This window comes from Neoarius graeffei, chromosome 10 (genome assembly GCF_027579695.1).
Source record: "Neoarius graeffei isolate fNeoGra1 chromosome 10, fNeoGra1.pri, whole genome shotgun sequence".
Taxonomy (NCBI): domain Eukaryota; kingdom Metazoa; phylum Chordata; class Actinopteri; order Siluriformes; family Ariidae; genus Neoarius; species Neoarius graeffei.
This window is the reverse complement of record NC_083578.1, coordinates 16,172,299-16,189,094: the sequence shown is the minus strand read 5'-3', so window position 1 is coordinate 16,189,094 and position 16,796 is coordinate 16,172,299. Positions and strand designations below refer to the sequence as shown.

Below are 16,796 nucleotides of genomic sequence, written 5' to 3'. Positions count from 1 at the left end.
ATGGTCACATGGTCCAGCTCAGCCAGTCAGAGCGTGAGAATCGATCAACAAATATGGGATCGCTTCCAGTCATGACCCGAACTGAAGACAATTTCATGGTGAAATAATTGGATTTGCCGCAAATTATGGGCAGTGGAGATTATATAAATTGCTTGAACATTGATAGCCAAGTTTTAATTTTTTTCTGGGATCGAGTAGCCGGCGCAGACCATCTGTGTAGGCGGAGAAAACTGCTGGTCGCCACCGCATGTGAACATCTCTGGTGTGATGACATTTATATTCATCTAATAAAACTCTACTATTTAGTTGGACCACATTTAACTTTAATTATGTCACACTTTCATCATGACATTATTTCAAAAATCTTATGCAACATCACATTTATTTCTGTCCAAAGTTGCATTAATTTTTCACCGAGATTTTTTAATCGATGACAGGAGAGTCGATCCACTCTGTAAAGTCTTCTCCATTCTCCAACACATCCCAAAGATTTTCAGTAGGGTTAAGATCAGGACTCTGCTGTGGTGCCCAATTCATGTGTGAAAATGAGTCCTCATGCTCCATGAACCTCACAATTTGAGCTCTAATTTTATTCCCATGCCATGAGGGAAGAAAAAATCCATTGATGTGATAACCTGGTCATTCAGTACATTCAGATCATCAGCTGACTTCATTTTACTGCCCCATAATTTTTGCTGAGCCTCGATCTAACCAACTGAAGCAACCCCAGATCACAAGACTGCCTCCAGAAGCTTGTACAGTGGCCACTATGCATGATGGATACATCGCTTCATGCACTTCCCTTCTTATCCTGACACACCCGTCACTCTGGAATAGAGAAAATCTGGATTTATCAGACCACATGACCTTTTTCCATTGCTCCAGAGTCCAATCTTGATGCTCCCTAGCAAATTGAAGCCTTTTCTTCTGATTAGCCTCACGAACAAGTGGTTTTCTTATGGATACACAGCTGTTTAGTCCCAATCCTGTGAGTTCCCTTACTTTCACTTTTAAACATACTCATGAATACTGTTGGTTTTTTATGATTTGACTTCAAGTGTTTAAGTGATCTCTGATCATGGTCAGTCAAGATTTTATTTTGAGCACATTTCTTCTGCGAAGTTGAAATGTCACCACTATCCTTTCAGGTTGTAGTAATTTGTTGGACAGTTCTTAACCCAATTCCAATCATTTCAGCTATCTCGTTGTTTTCTTTGCTTGATCCAGGCCAATATTTTGACCCTTCTGAAACATAGTAACATTTTTCCATGATACGTCTTCTGACATGTTTGTTTAAGAAATGAGAAGCTACTCACTGCATCAGGTAGGGTTAAAAAAACTGACAGCTGAAACCCATTAATCACTGCCATAATTATCCAGTCAAAGGCTCTCATGTATTTGATTATTTAAATCAAAACAGTGACTTTTTTTGGCCAGGCAGAGTACATTACCAAGCTGTAGGTGCTAAAGAAGGCAATTGGACTTGCTTGAAATACTTGAAGACATTTCGCCTCTCATCCAAAAGGCTTCTTCAGTTCTGTCTGACTAGTGGGGAGTCTTTGTCAACCGGGAACGACCATCACTGAACAGAGGAGGCGGTCTGAGGCCAAGTTTACATTAGACCGTATCTGTCTCGTTTTCTTCGCGGATGCGCTGTCCATTTACATTAAAACGCCTGGAAATGCCGGGAAACGGGAATCCGCCAGGGTCCATGTATTCAATCCAGATCGTGTCTGGTCCGGTGCTGTGTAAACATTGAGAATACGCGGATACGCTGTGCTGAGCTCTAGCTGGCGTCGTCATTGGACAACGTCACTGTGACATCCACCTTCCTGATTCGCTGGCGTTGGTCATGTGACGCGACTGCTGAAAAACGGCGCGGACTTCCGCCTTGTATCACCTTTCATTAAAGAGTATAAAAGTATGAAAATACTGCAAATACTGATGCAAATACTGCCCATTGTGTAGTTATGATTGTCTTTAGGCTTGCCATCCTTCCACTTGCAAGTGGTAAGTGATATGCGCTGGGATCACACACACAGCGGCTCAGTCCCGAATCACAGCTCGTGTGCTCCACTCGCGCGTTCTGTGAGCTGCGCAGGGCCGGAGTGCGCACCCTCCAGAGGGCACTCGCTGTTCAGGGCGGAGTGATTTGGAGCGCAGGATGCCTGCGGAGCCGAGCGTATCCGTGTATTGGCGTTGCTGTGTGCACGTGAATCGTGTATTGGCGTTGCTGTGTGCACACTAATCGTTTTAAAAACGTTAATCTGATGATCCGCTGATATGGTCTAATGTAAACCCCACCGGAGACACCACTTATCAGCTACCTACAATGCAGTCCTTAGCACACTTCCCAGAAAACTGAATGCACATCCACACCAAAACTCAGCTGACTTCAATGACTCACATGATGGCAGAGAGAGCCAATGACCCACAGATCACCCTATTGACCCTCTAGGCTGCTAACACCATTCACACCTGGACTCCAGTGACCCTAACACCTACAGGATGACTCAACAACCCAGGTGACCTCAATGACTCTCCTTAGGGTTGCTTTTGGTCTGCTAGAGAATAAATACCTGGAACTTCCCACTCGTCAGACAGAACTGAAGAAGCATTTCAGATGAGAGGTGAAATGTCTTCAAGAATTTTAAGTAAGACCAGTTGCCTTCTTCAGCACCTACAGTTTACTATGACCTGGATGACTGAGAACCTTCACAGACATACGTTACCAAGCCTTTACAGTGGTGCTTGAAAGTTTGTGAACCCTTTAGAATTTTCTATATTTCTGCATAAATATAACCTAAAACATCATCAGATTTTCACACAAGTTCTAAAAGTAGATAAAGAGAACCCAGTTAAACAAATGAGATGAAAAATATTATACTTGGTCATTTATTTATTGAAGAAAATTATCCAATATTACATATCTGTGAGTGTCAAAAGTATGTGAACATGTAGGATTAGCAGTTAATTTGAAGGTGAAATTAGAGTCAGGTGTTTTCAATCAATGGTATGACAATCAGGTGTGAGTGGGCACCCTGTTTTATTTAAAGAACAGGGATCTATCAAAGTCTGATCTTCACAACACATGTTTGTGGAAGTGTATCATGGCATGAACAAAGGAGATTTCTGAGGACCTCAGAAAAAGTGTTGCTGATGCTCATCAGGCTGGAAAAGGTTACAAAACCATCCCTAAAGAGTTTGGACTTCACCAATCCACAGTCAGACAGATTGTTTACAAATGGAGGAAATTCAAGACCATTGTTACCCTCCCCAGGAGTGGTCGACCAACAAATATCACTCCAAAAGCAAGGTGTGTAATAGTCAGCGAGGTCACAAAGGACCCCAGGGTAACTTCTAAGCAACTGAAGGCCTCTCTCACATTGGCTAATGTTAATGTTCATGAGTCCACCATCAGGAGAACACTGAACAACAATGGTGTGCATGACAGGGTTGGAAGGAGAAAGCCACTGCTCTCCAAAAAGAACATTGCTGCTCATCTGCAGTTTGCTAAAGATCACGTGGACAAGCCAGAAGGCTATTGGAAAAATGTTTTGTGGACGGATGAGACCAAAATAGAACTTTTTGTTTTAAATGAGAAGCATTATGTTTGGAGAAAGGAAAACACTGCATTCCAGCATAAGAACCTTATCCCATCTGTGAAACATGGTGGTGGTAGTATCATGGTTTGGGCCTGTTTTGCTGCATCTGGGCCAGGATGGCTTGCCATCATTGATGGAACAATGAATTCTGAATTATACCAGCGAATTCTAAAGGAAAATGTCAGGACATCTGTCCATGAACTGAATCTCAAGACAAGGTGGGTCATGCAGCAAGACAATGACCCTAAGCACACAAGTTGTTCTACCAAAGAATGGTTAAAGAAGAATAAAGTTAATGTTTTGGAATGGCCAAGTCAAAGTCCTGACCTTAATCCAATCGAAATGTTGTGGAAGGACCTGAAGCAAGCAGTTCATGTGAGGAAACCCACCAACATCCCAGAGTTGAAGCTCTTCTGTACGGCGGAATGGGCTAAAATTCCTCCAAGCCAGTGTGCAGGACTGATCAACAGTCACCAGAAACGTTTAGTTGCAGATATTGCTGCACAAGGGGGTCACACCAGATACTGAAAGCAAAGGTTCACGTACTTTTGCCACTCACGGATATGCAATTTTATTCTTCTTTTGGCTGCTCCCGATTAGGGGTCGCCACAGCGGATCTTTCGTCTCCATTGCTCCCTGTCTTCCGCATCCTTCTCTACCACACCTGCCACTTTCATGTCCTCTCTCACCACATCCACATATCTCCTCTTTGGCCTTCCTCATTTTCGTTTGCCTGGTAGCTCCATCCTCAACATTCTCCTTCCAACATGCTCTGCAACTCACGGATATGTAATATTGGATGACTTCTGTGTACCAGCTGTAAAGACAAGCTTTTTATTCAACTCAAATTACGCCAGAGCATCACAGCAAGCAGACATGTCCGTTTTGTTAAAGCTAACCTACAGTGGTGCTTGAAAGTTTGTGAACCCTTTAGAATTTTTCTATATTTCCGCATAAATATGACCTAAAATATCATCAGATTTTCACACAAGTCCTAAAAGTACAGTAGATAAAGAGAACCCAGTTAAACAAATGAGACAAAAATATTATACTTGCTCATTTATTTATTGAGGAAAATGATCCAATATTACTCACGGATATGTAAGATCATTTTCCTCAATAAATAAATGAGCAAGTATAATATTTTTGTCTCATTTGTTTAACTGGGTTCTCTTTATCTACTGTACTTTTAGGACTTGTGTGAAAATCTGATGATGTTTTAGGTCATATTTATGCAGAAATATAGAAAATTCTAAAGGGTTCACAAACTTTCAAGCACCACTGTAGGTTAGCTTTAACAAAACGGACGTGTCTGCTTGCTGTGGTGCTCTGGCATAATTTGAGTTGAATAAAAGGCTTGTCTTTACAGCTGGTACACAGAAGTCATTCATTGTCAAGGATGTGAAATCATACACTGTTCTCCTGCATTTCATCAATCTGAACTCAATACATGTAGTACCCTGGTGAACACACCACATTCTGTCTTCTTTTTTAGTTCATCTCGCTTTGTGTTTTGTTGGTTATGCATGAGCAAAGATCCCAAAGTAATGAATAATTTCCACTTTCCTTTCATTGCACACATTTGCCAAAACAGATCTGTGCTGTGATTGGACGGATTCCATTAATTTATTTCACACTGGAGTGGCTTGTTTTCAATTATAACATTCAATTAGACATTATTTGAAAACAGATCATGGTAACAGCATAATTAATTACATTGCATATTTTTTCCACTGTAATGACTGCACTTCATTGGGACATGAATTCTACTTCATTAGGCAGCAAATGAAATGCACTGAGAGGCACCAGTTGAAATTATGGATTCTCTGAGGTGACTGGCATAGTACAATTGTCTGAGGGGTGCAGCCTTGAAGAACTAACAGTACTATGCCAGTCACTGAAGAGAATCCATAGTTACCAGAGCCTCTCAGTGCATGGCACATTACAACCCTGATTCCAAAAAAGTTGGGACAAAGTACAAATTGTAAATAAAAACGAATGCAATAATTTACAAATCTCAAAAACTGATATTGTATTCACAATAGAACATAGACAACATATCAAATGTCAAAAGTGAGACATTTTGAAATTTCATGCCAAATATTGGCTCATTTGAAATTTCATGACAGCAACACATCTCAAAAAAGTTGGGATGGGGCAATAAGAGGCTGGAAAATTTAAAGGTACAAAAAAGGAACAGCTGGAGGACCAAATTGCAACTCATTAGGTCAACTGGCAATAGGTCATTAACATGACTGGGTATAAAAAGAGCATCTTGGAGTGGCAGCGGCTCTCAGAAGTAAAGATGGGAAGAGGATCACCAATCCCCCTAATTCTGCGCCGACAAATAGTGGAGCAATATCAGAAAGGAGTTCGACAGTGTAAAATTGCAAAGAGTTTGAACATATCATCATCTACAGTGCATAATATCATCAAAAGATTCAGAGAATCTGGAAGAATCTCTGTGCGTAAGGGTCAAGGCCGGAAAACCATACTGGGTGCCCGTGATCTTCAGGCCTTTAGACGGCACTGCATCACATACAGGCATGCTTCTGTATTGGAAATCACAAAATGGGCTCAGGAATATTTCCAGAGAATATTATCTGTGAACACAATTCACCGTGCCATCCGCCGTTGCCAGCTAAAACTCTATAGTTCAAAGAAGAAGCCGTATCTAAACAAGATCCAGAAGCGCAGACGTCTTCTCTGGGCCAAGGCTCATTTAAAATGGACTGTGGCAAAGTGTAAAACTGTTCTGTGGTCAGACGAATCAAAATCTGAAGTTCTTTATGGAAATCAGGGACGCCGTGCCATTCGGACTAAAGAGGAGAAGGACGACCCAAGTTGTTATCAGCACTCAGTTCAGAAGCCTGCATCTCTGATGGTATGGGGTTGCATTAGTGCGTGTGGCATGGGCAGCTTACACATCTGGAAAGACACCATCAATGCTGAAAGGTATATCCAGGTTCTAGAGCAACATATGCTCCCATCCAGATGACATCTCTTTCAGGGAAGACCTTGCATTTTCCAACATGACAATGCCAAACCACATACTGCATCAATTACAGCATCATGGCTGTGTAGAAGAAGGGTCCGGGTACTGAACTGGCCAGCCTGCAGTCCAGATCTTTCACCCATAGAAAACATTTGGCGCATCATAAAACGGAAGATACGACAAAAAAGACCTAAGACAGTTGAGCAACTAGAATCCTACATTAGACAAGAATGGGTTAACATTCCTATCCCTAAACTTGAGCAACTTGTCTCCTCAGTCCCCAGACGTTTACAGACTGTTGTAAAGAGAAAAGGGGATGTCTCACAGTGGTAAACATGGCCTTGTCCCAACTTTTTTGAGATGTGTTGTTGTTATGAAATTTAAAATCACCTAATTTTTCTCTTTAAATGATACATTTTCTCAATTTAAACATTTGATATGTCATCTATGTTCTATTCTGAGTAAAATATGGATTTTTGAAACTTCCACATCATTGCATTCTGTTTTTATGTACAATTTGTACTTTGTCCCAACTTTTTTGGAATCGGGGTTGTAGATTTATATCTCTCATCAAAACATTCCAAACTAAAAGCGTTAACTTTTAACTTTTGTCTATGAGACTGAATCTCAGCATAAACTCACTGGAGGCAGCCATGTTTTTTGTTTACGTCAGAGCAACCTTCGACCTACACATGTGCAATGTACCATTTATTTATTTATTTATTTATTTATTTGCCATGCTATTGCCTGCCTCGCCAGGCATGATCATGATATGTAGAAATGCTCGCGGAGCCACAGCTGTGACTCGAGTTGGTTACTAAACCATTATTTTTGGCATTTCAAAAAGAGACCAAGCAGTACATAAAAAATTACTGACTCACAAAATTAGAAAGCTGTTAAAACATTTCATTACCTGCGCACACGGACTTCCTCTGTCTGCTTGACTGCACGAAGTGAGTGATTTCATGCACATTATTTGCGCGGGAATCCCCTCAAATGAAATAACTTCCCAGCCACAGAATGACCTGATATTTTGTGAAAGATTACAGAAATAAACATATATCACAATGACCACATTTCAGAGGGAACTAAATTTCATCGATTTTATGAAATCGAAAGGCCGTCTAGCTTTCAGTAGCTTTCAGTCCACTAAGCAAAAATAATTGGGTGTCAGAGAAAATTCTTTTTATGACCTACACTTGAAAAATCTGAAAGGCAGTCTCCCTTTAATGATTTCTTTTTTGTCTGTTTTTATTATATAAAAAAAGACTCAAGTCAGCTGTATCGTTTGAAATTGTGACATCAGTTCACGGTATATCCAGGATATACCATAACTGACTCATACCATATCCATTATTTTTTTTATTTTTGATGTCACAACATACATTGCTTAATTTAGCTGTTAAAACAAAATTAGAAAGCTGTTAAAACATGATTTGTGTGGTTATTTTAATATGTTCATTTGAAACGTTAATATCTTTGTATTAAAGCTAGACGGCCTTTCGATTTCATAAAATCGATGAAATTTAGTTCCCTCTGAAATGTGGTCATTGTGATATATGTTTATTTCTGTAATCTTTCACAAAATATCAGGTCATTCTGTGGCTGGGAAGTTATTTCATTTGAGGGGATTCCCGCGCAAATAATGTGCATGAAATCACTCACTTCGTGCAGTCAAGCAGACAGAGGAAGTCTGTGTGCGCAGGTTTACCTTCTTCCTCTTTTTCTTTTGGGTTTTACAGCAGCTGGCATCCACAGTGTTGCATTACTGCCATCTACAGGTTTACCTTTGACCGTGCACTGACAGTTACATAATTTTGTCGCTAAATGAACAGCTGATCACACCGAGGTGCTCGCTGACTGCCGATATTTATTAGTTTGGTCCTGCGTTTCCTTTCCTTCACAACAAAACATCTTTTCTTCTCACTTTCTGTTACTGTAGTTGGTCTTTCATGTTTTATTCGCACACTCACGTCCTCCATTTTTCTCTCCTGTTTCAAATTTGTATCTCACAATGCCTTGTGTGAACGAGGAAAGCCCACCACGTGATGCATGACATAGTATCTTGAATTGGGTCATGGTGAAGCAGGAAAAAATAGCAGAGAAAATACATTAATTGTTCTATTAAAAAAAACAAATAAAATTGGAAGTCTGTGATTTGAATTCAGTAGCTTTCAGTCCACTAAGCAAAAATAATTGGGTGTCAGAGAAAATTCTTTTTATGACCTACACTTGAAAAATCTGAAAGGCAGTCTCCCTTTAATGATTACTTTTTTGTCTGTTTTTATTATATAAAAAAAGACTCAAGTCAGCTGTATCGTTTGAAATTGTGACATCAGTTCACGGTATATCCAGGATATACCATAACTGACTCATACCATATCCATTATTTTTTTTTATTTTTGATGTCACGACATACATTGCTTAATATCTCACTGGTGGAACCATTTTATGTCATATGAGCCATCCTTGATCAATCCCTGCGCAGGAATTTTTTGATGACGGATATAATGACTGACAGTCTGGATTTAACTGGATATATTAATCATAACCTTAAGTATGATATTCATACACACTGTATATTATACCAAGTAAATTTTCTGCTTATTTAACATTTATTGAAGGAGCCTCCAGTGTCAGTGTCTAGTTTTTCCACCACGGGACAATCTTCTAGATATTGCACTTTCTGGTTTCTCAGTAATATAACCAGTTGTGTTTTTGGTCATATTGACTAAGATTTTTCATATTTTAGATTCCTCAAAGTAGCCACCATTTACCTTGATGACGCTTTGCACGTTATTGGCATTATCTTAACCAGCTTCATGAGGTAGTCATCTGGAATGCTTTTCAATTAACAGGTGTGCATCGAAAGTTCATTAATGGATGAGTTTCTTAATGCGTTTGAGATCAAACAATAAAAAATAAGTATTAAAAATACAGTAAATAGCCCTATTCAACACCATAACTGTAGTAATCTATATTATTCTATCCACATTCACTGGATATGAGCAATCGTGCACTCTGATTGGCTACTCTACTTCTAAGCTAACAGCTCATATACCGTTAGTGGAGAAAAACAAAACGGCAGTGTGCTGATGAACCAACCGAGGACGAAATAAAAACTTGATTCGAAAACAAAACTCAAAAAAATACAAAAAAGCTACAAAATATGGAATCAAAGTATTTGATGGTAAGAACGTATCTTTTTTTATTTGTCAAGAATTATTATAGCAGCATTTTTCACAAATTGCTACTGTCATTTCACCATTTTTTTACATTTGAAGCAGAAATCATTTTGCTGGATGTTTTGTATGAAGTTTTTATTTATGGAATTTGCAAAAAAAAAAAAAAAAAAAAACTCTGTTTCTCAAAAAACAGTGAATGTGGATAGAATAAAAATAGTTATTCCACTCAATCTTGTCGTACTGTACATGGCTTATAGCCAACTCGGTGCTATGCACCTCTTCGGCTATCAGCTCATATACGACTCGATTTCGTGGAATAACTCTTAAATATATCAAGAACCACTCAACTAAGTAAAGAGAAACAACATCCATCATTACTTTAAGACATGAAGTGACTTTTAATTAATAAAAATAAAGAAAAACCATTGGGTTAGAAGGTGTGTCTAAACTTTTGACTGGTCCTGTAGCTGTAAGCTGAGTTAGTTTTCATACAAAATTTGTGGTCTTTTTTTAAAGTCTCAGATATACACTACTGTTCAAAAGTTTGGGGTCACCCAGACAATTTTGTGTTTTCCATGAAAAGTCACACTTTTATTTACCACCATAAGTTGTAAAATGAATAGAAAATATAGTCAAGACATTTTTCTGGCCATTTTGAGCATTTAATCAAGCCCACAAATGTGATGCTCCAGAAACTCAATCTGCTCAAAGGAAGGTCAGTTTTATAGCTTCTCTAAAGAGCTCAACTGTTTTCAGCTGTGCTAACATGATTGTACAAGGGTTTTCTAATCATCCATTAGCCTTCTGAGGCAATGAGCAAACACATTGTACCATTAGAACACTGGAGTGAGAGTTGCTGGAAATGGGCCTCTATACACCTATGGAGATATTGCACCAAAAACCAGACATTTGCAGCTAGAATAGTCATTTACCACATTAGCAATGTATAGAGTGGATTTCTGATTAGTTTAAAGTGATCTTCATTGAAAAGAACAGTGCTTTTCTTTCAAAAATAAGGACATTTCAAAGTGACCCCAAACTTTTGAACGGTAGTGTAACTATTTGCCTAACCAGCACAGAAGCACAATGTCCATTTCAGACATAGCCATCTCCACTGTGTGATGTCAGCCAAGATCAGAGTTGAATGGTCAAAGTCAGATGAAGAGATTCTGCCACGTAATCGAGGTTACTGCTGTTGATGGCACTCGCATTGAAGCAGCCATCTGGAAGCAGGTACACATGCCTCTGCTTCACCAGAAAATCCACCTGCTGAACTAATGTACAAAATGAATTAAATCCTTAAAAACAAGCAACCATCTATTGACCTTCTGTTCACTCTTACTTATTATAATCACTTCCCACTGGATGAGTCAAGCTCTTGTGCAGAATTTTTGGTGAAATTATGTTCCCTTTACACATCAACAGAGAGAGCGTGAAAATGAATTTGGCTCAATTATTTTTTTTTCACCCAACACTCTGCTAACAATGTCAGATGGAAACAATTTTCCACCACTTATAAGAGACATAAAACTGTGTTTGCATTCATAGTCATTCATTAGCGAAAGATCAAGACAGGGATTGCCAGTAGAAATGACATTTCATATTGTTAAGAGTTTCAGTCCCCCCCCCAACATCAGATTTTGGACACATTCAGACACTCATTACATGGCAAAATAATTTAAAAGGACAACTCTCTTCTCTAATGATCTGAAAAGAGCACAGGCTTCAAAACTCTCCCATTACATTTCAAAGACTGTGAATGAAGGTTCGCTATTTTCGTGGTGCACTTTTGTCAAATTTACCATAAATTAAGCATCTGGAGATGCAGAGATACAGAACTGAAGAAAACAGACTTCTTGGAGTTTAAAAGTTTGTCTAAATGTCATGAATAACTCACAATTCCGAGTTTGACATGCGACTGCTTTATTGTTAAATCATCATCGATGAGACATTTCTTTTGCACTCACATAATGTTCAAACTGTCAAACTATACATGACGCATTTATCACAGTTTCATCCTGCTACAAACATCAAGTACCATAGGAAGGCAAAAAGAGGGGAGTAGGTCTGTTTACAGCTACAGTTTCAGCGTCACAGAGTAACCACCATTCTAGAGGAAGGAAAACTGACTTGCTAACTTCCTCTTCTCAGATAAGCTTATGCATTTGTACACTTTGGTCCACCTTAAATGGAAGTACAACCCCAATTCCAAAAAAGTTGGTACGCCATGTAAACTGTAAATAAAAACGGAATGTGATAATTTGTAAATCACGGAAACCCTATATTTCATTGAAAATGGTACAAAGACAACAAAGCAAATGTTGAAACTGAGAAATTTTATTGTTTTTTGAAAAATATATGCTCATTTTGAATTTGATGTCAGCAAGATGTTTGAAAAAAGTTGGGACAGGGGCATGTTTACCACTGTGTTGCATCACCTCTACTTTTAACAACACTCTTTAAACGTTTGGGAACTGAGGAGACCAATTGCTGTAGTTTTGAAAGAAAAATATTGTCCCATTCTTGCCTGATATACAATTTCAGTTACTCAACAGTTCGAGGTTTACTTTGTCATAATTTGCACTTCATAATGCGCCAAATATTTTCAATGGGAGACAGGTCTGGATTGCAGGCAGGCCAGTTTAGCACCCGGACTCTTTTACTACAGAGCTATGCAGTTTTAATATGTGCAGAAAGCGGTTTGGCATTGTCTTGCTGAAAGAAGGAAGGCCTTCCCTGAAAAAGATTTTGTCTGGGTGGCAGCATATTGCTCTGAAGCGTGTATATATCATTCAGCATTAATGATGCCTTCCCAGATGTCATGTGCACTAATGCACCCTCATACCATCACAGATGCTGGTTTTTGAACTGTGCACTGATAACAAGCCGGATGGTCCCTTTCCTCTTTAGCCTGGAGGACATGGTGTCCATGATTTTTAAAAAGAATTTCTACTTTTGATTCGTCAGACCTTGGGACAATTTTCCACTTTGCCTCAGTCCATCATAAAAGAGCTTGGGACCAGAGAAGGTGGCGGTGTTTCTGGATATTGTTTATATCTGGTTTTAACTTGCATTTGTAGATGCAGTAATGAACTGTTTTCACAGACTATGGTTTTCTGAAGTGTTCCTGAGCCCATACAGGGATTTCCACTACAGACACGTGTCTGCTTTTAATGCAGTGTCACCTGAGGGCCTGAAGATCACAGGCATCCAATGTCAGTTTTCAGCCTTGTCTCTTGCATACAGAGATTTCTCCAGATTCTCTGAATCTTTTAATGATATTATGTACCATAGATGATGTGATCCCCAAATTCTTTGCAATTTTACATTGAGGAACGTTATTCTTAAATTGTTGTACTGTTTGCCCATGCAGTCTTTCACAGAGCAGTGAACCCCTCCCCATCTTTACTTCTGAGAGACTCCGCCTCTCTGGGATGCTCTTTTTTATACCCAATCATGTTACTGACCTGTTGCCAATTAATCCAAGTAGTTTGTTTTAGCATTACACAACTTTTTCAGTCTTTTCTTGCCCGTCCCAACTTTTCTGAAATGTGTTGCGGACATCAAATTCAAAATGAGTATATATTTTTCAAAAAACAATAACAATTCTCAGTTTCAACATTTGATATGTTGCCTTTGTACTATTTTCAATGAAATATAAGGTTTCCATGATTTGCAAATCATCATAATCTGTTTTTATTTATGTTTTACACAGTGTCCCAACTTTTTTGGAATTGGGGTTGTAAATGAAGATGACTGGCAGCTTTGGGAGAGCTTAAAAATGACTAGAAGGATTTTTTTGAGAAGTCTGTGGTCCTGGCAAAGCAGTTTATCTGTCCTTTTAAAAGCCTTTTGGCATCTACAATGAAAAGCTTTCCACCTTTAAATAACCCTGTCTTTAGTGTGTGTGTGGGTGCATGCAAAATATGCTGTATGGTGACTATGAATGTCCCTTTAGGCAAAAAGTCAATCTCTGGCTTGATGTTCCACTAATGAACCTGTGCCAGTAGTCACATAGCTCTTATAACTGGTAGAATTGACTCAGTTTACATAATTGATTTGCACACATTGCTCACCAGAGAGTCCGATACAACAGTAGAGTCCTCCCGACTTAGTCAAGTGCTCCCATGTGAATGGGCTTCCTAATAGCCTCAGCTTCTCTCTGAGATACTCCTTCATCAGCATGCATCTCTCCACTGTACCTTTTAGCCCTTCCTGCCTGACAGAAAAGTCATTTAAAGTGTATGTAATGCCTTATTGTAATGCTTATAATGAATATATAATTAATAAGGACCAAAATTAATTAATAAAGTGTGTGTGGGGGAAAATAATATTAATTATTTATTATTTTATTATCAAGCACAAAATTATAGATAAATCATGGCTTCCAGATCCCGGAAAAAGGCAGCCTTGCCCCAGGGCTAATCTCGCATGACGTCACACGTGGAACCTCGGTTATCTGGGTCATTTCGGTTCATCTGACTCTGTGCTTGTTTACTCGCTGAAATTGGATATTGTTGTTGGAATCTTACAAAAATAACGATGGGAAAGTGCTGCGCTGTGTTTGGATGTTCAAATTTATATACAAGAGGACATTCAGTTCACAAATTTCCGAGAAATGACACTAATCTAAAGCGACAGTGGGTGAGATTTGTGCAAACGAAGTGGGCAGATTTCGTGTCATAAATCTGATTCATCAAGTGTTCATCACCACCAGAATGACCATATAGGAATTCATCCAGCCATCCATTATCTCTAGCCGCTTTATCCTGTTCTACAGGGTCGCAGGCAAGCTGGAGTCTATCCCAGCTGACTATGGGCGAAAGGCGGGGTACACCCTGGACAAGTCACCAGGTCATCGCAGAGCTAACACATAGACACAGACAACCATTCACACCTACGGTCAATTTAGAGCCACCAATTAGCCTAACCTGCATGCCTCTGGACTGTGGGAGAAACCGGAGCACACGGAGGAAACCCACGCGGACATGGGAAGAGCACGCAAACTCCACGCAGAAAGGCCCTCACCAGCAAAAAAGAAACCCACTGATTTAATAAATGACATTTGATCTCACATTTGGACAGTTCGTCAATTCCCCTATTATCGCCCACTTCATATTTTCTTTCAATAATTACACTGAATAAGTGTATGTTTTAAAGATTATATTTCTGCATTTATTGAGGTACATGTAAATATTTTCCCTACATTTTGCAGTGGCCAGCTTAGAATAAAAATCCACAAACCAATCTGTGCTTCCAATTCTCTCTGGCTGGTGGTGCGCTATCGGCGCTGAGTGGGACTGTCGTGAACTGAGTTAACTGGCAGTTTCTTGTCTTGGGGGCTCGAAAAGATAACCATTTACTCCAGAATATCCTTGATAATCATCTACCCCTTCATCCAACATATAAGAATCCCAATCAGAATTCTCTCCAAAACGTGATTTCATATCGAGACTGGTCTAACCACTGCTGTGCACAAGAACGAAATGGATACCTGCATTTTTACACGTGTGACGTCACACACCCCTTCGGGATCTTCTGGTTCAGTCTCGGCAGGTTCCATGAAAATCAGCTAATCTTATTGATTTTCCATTAATTTATGGCCTTTTGGATCAGCTATGGTTCGAAACCACATGGTCAATCAACATAATGATTGTTGCTTTGTACAAGGAAAATAGTGGGGTTTAGGGACATTAAATTCATTTTAAAGCAGTCACTTAATAATGTATAAAGCTTTTCCACAGGAGAACTGATTAGGGCTGTATTCAGAAATGGACTTATCGGGCATGTTCAACTTCGGGATGTACAAGTTGGCAGTATTTACAAGGGGAAAGTTCCTCATATGCAGATCCAGCTACTTAAATCAGTTTCTGGATGCGTCATTTGGATTATTACCTGTGTATTACCTGTGCATACTTCACGCCTTTGAGGATGACAGATTTTTCTTGAATAGAAGTGTCCGATTTATTTATTTATTTATTTCCACAAGCAATTGACTTGAAGTCAATCAGGACATAGAAAATACAGACTAAACAAAGACGTTGTGGATTTTAGACAGACTATACTACTAATTACATCTCCAAATCAGAAAAAGTTGGGACGGTATGGAAAATGGCAACAAAAAAAAAGAAAGAAAGCAGTGATTTCTAAATTTACTTTGACTTGCATTTCATTGCAGACAGTATGAACCCACGATATTTCAAGTTTTGCCTGGTCAAGCTCATTTCATTTTTTAATACGCATCCATTCCTGCATTTCAGAACCTGCAATACATTTGAAAAAAGTTGGGATGGGGCGAGTAAGGACGTAAGCCAATTAAATAATGATGTGATTTGAAACAGGTGATGTCAACAGGTGACTGTTATCATGATTTGGTGCAAAATCAGTATCCAGGAAAGGACTACTCTTTGAGGAGCAAAGATGAGCCGAGGATCTTCCGTTTGTCAACAAACGCATGAGAAAATGATTGAGATGTTTAAAAACAAATGTTCCTCAGAGAATGACTGCTTGAGGAATTGTAGTGTGTAATGGGTAAGGGCGCAAGCCTAAGCTGAACAGCCGTGATCGCTGATCCCTCAGACGGCACTGCATCAAGAACCATCATTCATCTATAGCTGATATAACCACATGGGCTCGGGATTACTTTGGCAAACCTTTGTCAAGCACTACAATACAGAGTTACATCCACAAATGTCAGTTAAAACTCTACTGTGCAAAAAGGAACCCTTATGTCAAGTGTGTCCTGAACAGCTGTCGATTTCTCTGGGCTTGGAGGCATCTGGGATGGACCATCACACAGTGGAAATGTGTATTGTGGTCAGACAAATCGGTATTCCAGGTCTTTTTTGGAAGAAATGGACACCATGTGCTCTGGACCAAAGATGAAAATGACCATCCAGACTGTTACCAGGAACAAGTCCAAAAACCAGGGTCTGTCATGGTATGGGTTTGTGTCAGTGCCCTTGGCAAAGGGAACTTACACTTCTGTGATGGCAGTATTAATGGAGAAAA

The 16,796-nt window shown here is 39.3% G+C and overlaps 1 protein-coding gene across 1 annotated transcript in view; it reads right to left on the bottom strand.

Moving 5' to 3' along the window:
- Nucleotides 1-10,856: 10,856 nt before the first annotated feature.
- Nucleotides 10,857-16,796, bottom strand: part of got1l1 (glutamic-oxaloacetic transaminase 1 like 1) — a 34,222-nt gene continuing 28,282 nt past the window's right edge. The window contains exons 7-8 of the mRNA XM_060931355.1: nucleotides 13,862-14,004; nucleotides 10,857-11,059 (exon numbers count right to left, since the gene is read on the bottom strand). Coding sequence (XP_060787338.1) covers nucleotides 10,920-11,059; nucleotides 13,862-14,004 — 283 coding nt within the window. The 3' untranslated portion in view covers nucleotides 10,857-10,919. The remainder of the gene's footprint in view (nucleotides 11,060-13,861; nucleotides 14,005-16,796) is intronic.